Source organism: Pteropus medius, unplaced genomic scaffold (assembly GCF_902729225.1).
Source record: "Pteropus medius unplaced genomic scaffold, Ma_sr-lr_union100, whole genome shotgun sequence".
Lineage (NCBI taxonomy): Eukaryota > Metazoa > Chordata > Mammalia > Chiroptera > Pteropodidae > Pteropus > Pteropus medius.
In genome coordinates, this window is record NW_024340693.1 from 4,096,896 (window position 1) to 4,106,421 (window position 9,526).

The 9,526-nt window shown below is 42.3% G+C and overlaps 1 protein-coding gene across 1 annotated transcript in view; it reads left to right on the plus strand.

The window, feature by feature from the left end:
- Window positions 1-9,526, plus strand: part of IFT88 (intraflagellar transport 88) — a 73,246-nt gene that overhangs the window by 33,960 nt on the left and 29,760 nt on the right. The window contains exon 15 of the mRNA XM_039863190.1: window positions 9,096-9,182. Within this exon, the coding sequence (XP_039719124.1) occupies window positions 9,096-9,182 (87 nt within the window). The remainder of the gene's footprint in view (window positions 1-9,095; window positions 9,183-9,526) is intronic.

Here is a 9,526-nt window from a genome sequence, read left to right on the forward strand (position 1 = left end):
GAAGAGTGAATAAACAATCGTGAATACTGATTTCTACTGATCAAGCAAGTAGTAGCGTATGGTAAGATTAACATAGACCAGAGTGAAATGTTTAATATTTTAAAATATAATTACCAGACCATTCTAACGTATTTTCTCACTGCTCTCGGCGCGTGGGTGCAGTGCTGAGGTGAGGGGCTCCTGTTGGACGTGCGGGTCGGCGATCGCTCCGCTGTGCAGACTGCAGCCCGCGCCGCCTCCATGTTACGCTGCTTTCCTCATTCTCTGCTTTTCTACCTCAAGCGTGTCGCCAGCACTGCACTTTCTGTCCTGAGCGATAGCCCTGGAAGAGGCTACCGTCCCCTGATGCAGCGGACCTCCCAGGTGGGAGTGAAGAGCTGTATCTGACCCGGAAAAACCTTTGCTCGTTTGTCGAATTCGTTTCTTACGTCACCCAGCACAGGAATGTCCTGTATAGCATCCTGCTCTCTGCTTGGATTCTCCTGGTGTTCAGTCCCTTTGCTTTATTTCGGGACATATTTAAGGGTTAGAACATTCTTTATACTGAACCCAAATTGGCCCCTCATGAAACTCTCTTGTATGGTCTTTCTAGAAAACAGAGGGAGTCTGTGACCTCTTCTACGTGGTACTTTGCCAGAATTTTAAGACCCCAAGATACGTGTGCGTGGTTAGAAAATAAAGTACAGAAGAATTACGGGCCTAGTTTCCTTCCTTCCTTCCTTCCTTCCTTCTTCCTCTTCCCTTCCTTCCTTCCTCCCTCCTCCTCCCTCCTCCCTCTCCCTCCCAGGTGTCATCCAAGAATCACTGCTACACCAATGCTCTGATCTTAGTGAGCTTCCTAATCACCACCACCTTTCTTGTTTTGTTGTTCGATTTTCTATTCTCTTCTTAGATAATCTAGCTAAATATTTGTTTATTTTGTCTTTTCATAAAACAGCTCTTAGTTTTGTTGATCTTTTCAGTTGTTTTCCTAGTCTTAGTTTTATTTATTTCTGCTCTGGTCTTTGTTACTTTTTTTCTGTTCTTTTTTTCTGCTAACTTGGAGCTTAGTATCTTTTTTTTTTTTAGTTCCTTGAGGTTTAAATTTAGGTCATTTTCTTATGTTTTTTCATTAGTGTAGGTATTTATTACTATAAATGTCCCTGTTGGAACTGCTTTTGCTGCATCCCATAAGTTTTGGTATGTTTTGTTTTCATTTTATTTGTTTCAAGATTTTTAAAAAATTTCCCTATTGATTTCCTCTTTACCCATTGGTTGTTCAGGGGGGTGATTTTTAATTTCTACATATTTGTGAATTTTTCAGTTTTCCTCTTGTTACTGGTTTATAGTTTCATACCATTATGGTCAGAAAAGATACTTGGCATGATTCCAGTCTCCTTATATTTGCTGAGGTTTGTTTTGTGACCTAACTCGTGATCTGCCCTGGAGAATGTTTTGTGCGTGCTTGAGAATGCGTATTCTGCTGCCGTTGGGCAAAATGCTCCGTATGTGTCTGTTAGGTCGGTTTGGTCTAAGGTTTGGTTTTCTGTTTGTGTAATCAATTTATTGTTGAAAGTGTAGTATTGAAATTCTCTGCTACTGTTGTATTGTCCATTTCTCCCTTCAGATTTGCTTACTCTACTTTGCTGCTGTGATATTGACAACATATATGTATAGTTGCGATTGTTAAATCTTCCTGATGAATAGAACTTTCGTTGTTCTATAATGACCTTCTTTGTTTTTTGTTGCTGTTTTTGACCTAAAGTCTGTTTTGCCTGATATAAGTATAGCTCCCTTAGCTCTCTTGGTTTTTCCATTTACGTGCAATATCTTTTTCCATTCCAGCCTATGTGTGTCCTTAAGGCTGAAGAGAATCTCTTATAGGCAGAATATACTTGGGACTTGTTTTTCAATCCATTCAGGCACCCTGCTTATTGATTGGAGAATTTAATCCGTTTACAATTAAGTACTTTTTTATAGATCAGGATACTGATAGGTAATTATTTCTTAGTAATTCTCGACAGGCACTCACGCCATGTTATTGTTTTGTGGCTGTTTTGCAGTTCCCTTGTTCCTTCTTCCTCCTTCCTCTTTTGCTGTCTTTCTTTGTGAATTGATGATTTTCCATAGTGGTATTGTTTGCTTCTCTTCTCTCTATCTTCCGTGTATCTTTTCTGTAAGTTTTTATGCTTACATAAAAAATCTTAAAAGTCTATTTTAAGCTAATAATAACTTAATTTTAATTGATACAAAAACTATACCCTTTTCCACCCCCCATAATTTTGTTTTCGATATCATAGTTTACCTCTTTTTGTATTGTGTATCCATTAATGAGTTATTGTAGCTATAGTTATTTTTAATACTTTTGTCTTTTACCTTTATACTCGAATTAAGTGATTGACATACCACCATATTACAATATTAGAGTATTCTGATTTGACTATGTAGTTACCTTCTCCAGCATATTTTGTATTTTCATGTTTTCATGTCACTAATTAGCATCCTATCACTCCATTCTGAAGAGCTCCCTTCAGCATCCCTCAAAAGGCGGGGCTAGTGGAGACAAGTCTCCCCAGTTCGTTGGCGTATCCACCCTTCATTTCTGAGAGGCGGCTTTGCCAGGCGAAGTATTCTCGGTTTGAGTTTTTCCTTTAGTCCCTTGAACACGTCACACACTCTCTCCTGGGCCGAAAGGCTTCTGTTAGGAAGTCTGCCGACAGCCCTGTGGGGTCCTCTTATATGCGAGGAATTTTTTTCTCTTGCTGATTTAAAAATTCTCCACATCTTTGATTTTAAAGTTTTATTATAATGTGTCTTGAAGAAGATTTTGGAGGGTTGAAATTTGGGGGTTACCTATTAGCATCATGAGCGTGAATATCTAGTTCTGTCCCCAGATTTGGGAGGGTCTTACCATTATTTCTTCAAATCAGCTTTCTGCTCTTCCCTCCTTCTCTTCTCCTTCTCGGACTCCACTAATATGCAGGTTGTTTCTTTCAGTGGTGTCTCATAATTCACGTAGGCTTTTTAACTTCTTTTTCATTCTTTTATTATTTTGCTCCTCTGATTCGATTATTTCAAATTCTAGACGATTCACTAATTATTCTTCTGCTCGTTCAAGTCTTTTGCTGAAGCCTTTTATGAATTCTTCTTCAGTCATTGTATTCTTTAGTTCTAGGGTTTCTGGGGATTGTTTTTGTGATGGTAACTGTTTTCTGTTTCGAACTTTTCTATTCGTGCATCGTGTTCCTAATTTCATTTAGTTGTCTATTTCCTTGTAGTTCACTGAATTTTTTTAAGAGTATTATTCTTCATCAGTTCAAAGGTTTCCATTTTTTAGGTTCAGTCATTGGGGTTTTATTAGTTTCTTTGGTGGTGATACACTTCATGGGTTATTTATAATTTCTGGGTCCTCACGTAGGTGTCTGCGCCTTTGAGGAAGTAGGCAACCCTTCCAGTCTTTACCAGCTGGCTTCATCAGGCAAATCAGCCTGTCCAGAGGTTCTGGGTGGACCGTCTGGTGGTGTCTGTGGGCAGGGTGCTGCTGGTGTGCTTCAGTCTCCACCCCGGTATTCCCGTATTCCTTCAGGACAGTTCTTCCACAGGATTTACCTCACTGCCTGCTTCCCCATAAGGGCATGAACCACATCTCACTTATCCTGACAGCCCCTGTACCAAACAGTACGCATTCAGTAAATGTTTGCTGAATGTATTACTGAATCAGTGGTTTCCAGATTATTTTCTTGGAGAGCCTGAAGTTTCATTAGCCGTGTCTACAGCCTACTTTGCTGGGCGGGGCTAGGGACCGCCGATCATTGAAGAGGTACTGAGCAGGCAGAGCTTGGTGTCCTCTCTCGCCACTTCAAACAAGGACACTTTTATAAATCAGGGTTAAAAACAAGGTTCTGCTTGAAGAATGGGATCTTCTGCTTTCATAGTTTTAAATTATTGGTGTAGGCCAGTGGCTTTGAAACAGTTTTTGACCGGACCCTTGGTAAGTAATTTGTTTTACATCATTTACTAAAACAAGTTTCATGACACAATCCTTGCCCCTATTATGTACAATGCCCGTTGATATTTTTTCTATTCTGTTTTTCTTAAATAAAGCTCATGATCCTTGTTTAAAATTAATCCTGTTAATCCAGTTAATTCTAAATTGATTTCAGCTAACCTCAGTTTTAAGAACATTAGTCTTGGCGCAGTGGGTTTTGGTCTCAACGAGAACTGAGTTCAGATTCTTATTTGAGTCTCCTGCCTGTGTGATCTCAGGTCTTCTATTTTCCCATCTGTAAAACAGAGACTGCTTTTCGGGGCTGTTGTGATGGTAATGCTTATGAAGGAATTGGTACAGTGCCTGATATACAGTTAAAAATAGATTATCTGTGCTCTGTAGTCTGTTCACATTTGTACACAAAAAATTAACTATGTTCTGCAAGTTCTAGAGTTTTTCTCACTATCAGAGCATTTAAGATGAAAAAATATGAAAACAATTTTACCTGTTAGAAATTGAAATTGTTTTAGTAAATCCAAAAATGGATTTGGATTTAGTAAATCCAAAAAAGAATGTGGATATCAATTCAATTTGTTGAAAATGCCATAAATAATTAAAAGTGACAGCAAACTAATGAAAAAATCATAAATGCTTAGAATCGTTTTAGCATCCGTGAAGCACTAATAAGACTTTTCAGAGGATCTTTATGTTCGTTTGTCATTCAGATGGGAAAATTAGTTTAGAATTGAAGAATTTAGTAACTTAATGCCTTTTTTGGAAGAAATCAAGTGCTTAGCCTTATATAACACTAGGGGAACTTTAAAATTTTTGGAAAAAATTTAAGAAAACCACCCACGTATATATGTGTGTGTATGTATTACTGAATCAGTGGTTTCCAGATTATTTTCTTGGAGAGCCTGAAGTTTCATTAGCCGTGTCTACAGCCTACTTTGCTGGGTGGGATCACGACCATTGAAGAGGCATGCATACACACACACACACACACACACACACACACACACACACACACACACTAAACAAAATAACCTTTTTCTGCTTTACATTATAGGTGTGTTGAAGTTGTGAAAGCTTCCCAATATGTAGAGCTAGCAAATGACCTGGAAATAAACAAAGCAATTACATACTTGAGACAGAAGGACTTTAACCAAGTAAGTTTTAAAAAATCAGGTGAAATTTTATATGTTAATTGGTCAAAGCAATAACGTTTGTGAAACTCTTCTCTAGAATAATGTTATCTCCGATTATTCTGAAATTGAGTAATTTCTACCTTTACATAATTTCCATTACTATAGTATTACTTTGAATTTTGACTTGTTCGTCCTGTTTCTTTAAAAATGTAAATGCTTTCCATGTTAATCCTGGTTAGTTGCTAAATTTTGTGCAGAGGTCAGCTTCCTCCTGGACGTTTCCAGGCTATTCTCCGAAGCTCTAAGAGTTTTCAGAGTCGGGTACTGTGTGCAGAAGGAAGGCCAGGAGCCACTCGGCAGCCTCCGCTCCCACCCACCGTTCTCCCCAGGGCGCTTTCCTCTTGCCTCTTTTACCCACTTGGTTTGCTTATTGAAGGTCCATTGAAGACCAGTCACAGTTTCAGAGCCCTCTAGATGTCTCGCTGCTACCTTGGGTGGAGGTGGACCAGGTGAGACACAGTCATGATAACAGCAAAAGAATAGGCAGCTCTGTAAGGGGGTGGGGGTAGACAAAAGAGAATCAACAGGATGAAACTTGATATCTGGTTTGTCATACCAGCGGGTAGTGTCAGATGTGCCGGCAGCTAGAAGCCTCAGCAACTCCGAGTAGAGACCGAGAGCAAGGGCCAGGGAAAGCCATGGTCCCTTGCCCGCGCCCCGCCCCAGCCTGCATTTCCCGCCTTTCCCCCTGCCGAAGGGCCTTCCACTCATCTTGGAGACTGTGGAGATGACGGGCACCCTCCTAGAGGAGGCGGGAGATGGCCCGGGCTCAGCAGGGCTGCCCAGCGTTGGTGTCACGGTCACATGGCAGATGCGGTGCACTCCAGGGGCTGGTTCCAACGTGTGCACGGGTTAGTGCGCTCAGAGTCGTTCTAGCACCTGTGAAGCTCCGAAAAGGCTTTTCAGAGGACCGTGAGGTCTGTTCTGTCATTTCGGTCATCACATCCTTTGTCGTGAAAAGTGCCGCGGGGTAGCTTTCTGGTGCCGCTGTCATGTTTTTCCAGTGGGGGCGACGTGAGACAGCTTGGTCCTCGGTACCCCGCGTTGGTTATCTGTGGACAGTCGCTCGTGTTCGTGTGCGAGAAGCGCCGTTGCAGGCGGAAGGCGGGGAAGGCTCGTTGGCCAGGTCTCTCCTGAGACTTTATTTTTAATCGGTCTTTTTAGGGAGATGCAACAATGTATCACCATAGTTCATGTTTTAAAACTGTGTCCATTAAGGAAGAAACTCTCATTCTCTCATATTAAAACTCACTTTTTAACCCAGATTTTATTGCTGGCCGCTTTCCTAGCTATCATCATTCAAATGGTCTCTCGTTCGACTTGCATTTTCAAGTTTAATGACAATTAGTTTACTTAAGTTTTAAAATGTAATTTCCACTTTCATTTTAACATTGTTGCTTTTGCGTTGTTTCTTTTGTTTGTATATTGTAAGTGTGATGAGGTGGGTGTAGCACAATCTTAGTGTGAAAGGAACATGATTAGGTTAAAAAGGGCTGGCTGATGTAATTCACAATGATCATTTGATGAAGACTATTTACAATTCAAAGTAAAAGAGAAAATGTGTGTCTTCTTGCATAAGGACATGATTCTGAAGGTAACTCTTGATACTTTTTTGAGAAAAGATGCTAAATCTCAGAGCAGGATTCTGTGCGATGACCGGGCGGTCGTGCAGTTGCCCTCACACTAGAGAAAGAAGTCCCCTAAAAGCCGAGGCGGGCGGAGTGGAGCACGCAGAGTAGAGCACGGAAGGCCAGTGACAAGTTGGAGGCAGACTCAGTGGCACCCGAGGCAGCAGCTAGATGGCATCAGAGAGGAAAGAAAAACAAAACAAATACATATGCATTTTCCTGTTTTTGAAAACAACAACAACCCAGGCCAACAATGTTTATTTTGATTATTTGTTTTGCCATTTACAACTAAATTTAATTTTATTAAGTGGACTTTTATCAGTTTCAGTTATAAATCAAACAAATATTGCAGATGCATTCATTGAACTTGCAAAGAACAGTTATAAAAACAACCTGTTTCAAAGCCAGATATACCTGAGAATGTTCCTATTGTTAGAATAGTTATGTAGCCTTTTTAGAATAGTTTATAGTTTGGAAAATAAATTACAAATATGTTTTTATTTAGTCAGATGTTTTTAAATGGATATTTTAAGTTCAGAATACTTTGGGTATTTCTTTTAGGTAATACCTTTGGATTGCATTGTTTTTATGTATTGTTTGAATTTATAGTGACCATTTTGGGGAGAATAATTCGGTCTTAAATGTAGTCTTAACATACTGTTACTAATAAGCCACAAATTAGCAAATATCAGAATTTTAAATTCCAACACATTCTTTCACTCTAGCGTGAATAGCTGTTTCTAAAAGGACTTCTATAGATCGTTGTAGCCTTCAGCTTTTTAAAATACCATTCTTGTTTGTTAGCTCTCTGGGCGGCCAGCCGGAACACAGAGCAGCTCTGTTTCCCTCACTTGACTTCAGAGGGGCTAATGGACCGTGCTGCGTTAGCACCTACATGTGTGACACCATCCAAGAGTAAAGGCCTAGGCAACCCACTCCTCACTCAAAGTAAAACCAGCTTTTCCAAGCGGGAGTGGGAGCCACAGGGTGAGCGGGAGAAGAGCTGTCACCTCAGCCGCTCTATAGAGCACCCTCCCGAGAATGCAAGTGAGGAACAGACTCTCAAAAGCGAGGTGTGATGTTGGGGTTCTCCCCTGCCAGAGTCTACTTCGTGGATTATAAACTGCTGGCCCAGACACTCCCAACAGTTGTCTTTATTCGAACTCTGCGACAGAGTGACCAAAGTTTGTGGAATCTAGCACTTTAAAGTCTTCCCTTAAAAGAAATTGAGCCCATGTGTTTAATGCGCTTCCTCTGAGGTCAGACACGTGCACGGTGCACGGTCAGTTCAGCTCTTGTCAGTGTTTCCGGGAGTGGCCGATGGCCACTGTCAGAGCTAGAGCCCGGTTGTCGCTTGGACACGTGCTATCTGGGAGCAGTGGGCACCCCAAGGCCGAGCACCTTTACCTGTATCGTAAAGGAAGGCAGGGAGGAAGGGGCCTGGCGTCCTGCTCTGCTCCTTTCTTGCCAGTGACTCCCAGCCTGAGCCCACACGCATCCTTCGCACAGGCCTCTGACCGTCCCGGGGGCAGCCTGTGTGCTGGGGATCGTCCAGCCCTCCAGTGGTGAGAAACGTCTTTGGTTTCTCACGGCTTGAAAATGCGACTGGGTTTGGATCTACTTCAGATCGTTTTTGTAATTCTCCCGCAATTATTCTTCGTCATCACTTCTGGAAAATTCCCAGCCCCTGGCCCTTCCTCGCTCTGGGACGCCAGTATGTTTACGAGACCCCCGGCCTATGCTCCCATCTGTCTCTCTGTTCTTCGGCCCGCCTTCGCTCTGGGTCCTTGACCTTCAAACCCTGGTTGCCTTGGTGGCTCTCCAGTACCTTCAGAAAATATCCTTCGTGTTTCGTCTGCCTTTTCTCATTGTTCTCAGTGGGAGAATGGCCTTCTATAGGCCAGTCTGAGAGCCGGAAGCAGAAATTCTAGAATTATTTTGTAAAGAGCAAAGCAGATCATGTCTTTTAGGTAAAAGCTCAGGGCCCCACCCGTTCTGCAAGGTGAACGCAAAGCTGCCCCGAGCCCCGCAGGCCCCACAGGCCCCACACTCACTCCTCCCGCCAGCCCTGAGCCCGTCTGCTCTTCACTTCACTTATTGTATTTTTAGTGTCATTTTATCCTTTTTAAAGATTTATTAATTCTCAAATGAAGTTCTCATCATCTGTTTTCTTAACATATTAATCCACCTGTCCATGCCCTGGGCTGGCCTTACCCCGGGTCCCGAGCTTGCCCTGAGCACTGTCGTGTCCCCGTGGCAGTGTCAGCTGTCACACACTTACTTCATTTCTAGGCTGTCGAGACCTTAAAAATGTTTGAGAAAAAGGACACTAGAGTGAAAAGCGCAGCTGCGACCAACCTCTCGTTCCTGTATTACTTGGTAAGTTTTGTTTTTTTTTTTTTTTTTTACAACTAACGGTTGTGGGCATGAGAGGACCATCTCAGAAGGAGAGGGCCGGGGCATGGTGGCGGGAAGCAGCCCATCACAGAATCGCAGAGGGTAGAACCGGGAGACGAGCTAGAGATGCATCGCAGTTCCACAAGTAATGAAGTGACATCATAGGAGACATGACTTGCGTGAGGTCATGGTGTCGTCTGTAACAGGCTTAGGTTGAACATGTGTGGGTGCTGATCATAGGGTGTACCAGAAGGCTGGAAGCTCCCTAAAAGGGAACTTTCTTCATTTGGAGCAGAGGAGGCGGGCGGGTGGACTAGGAGGGAGGA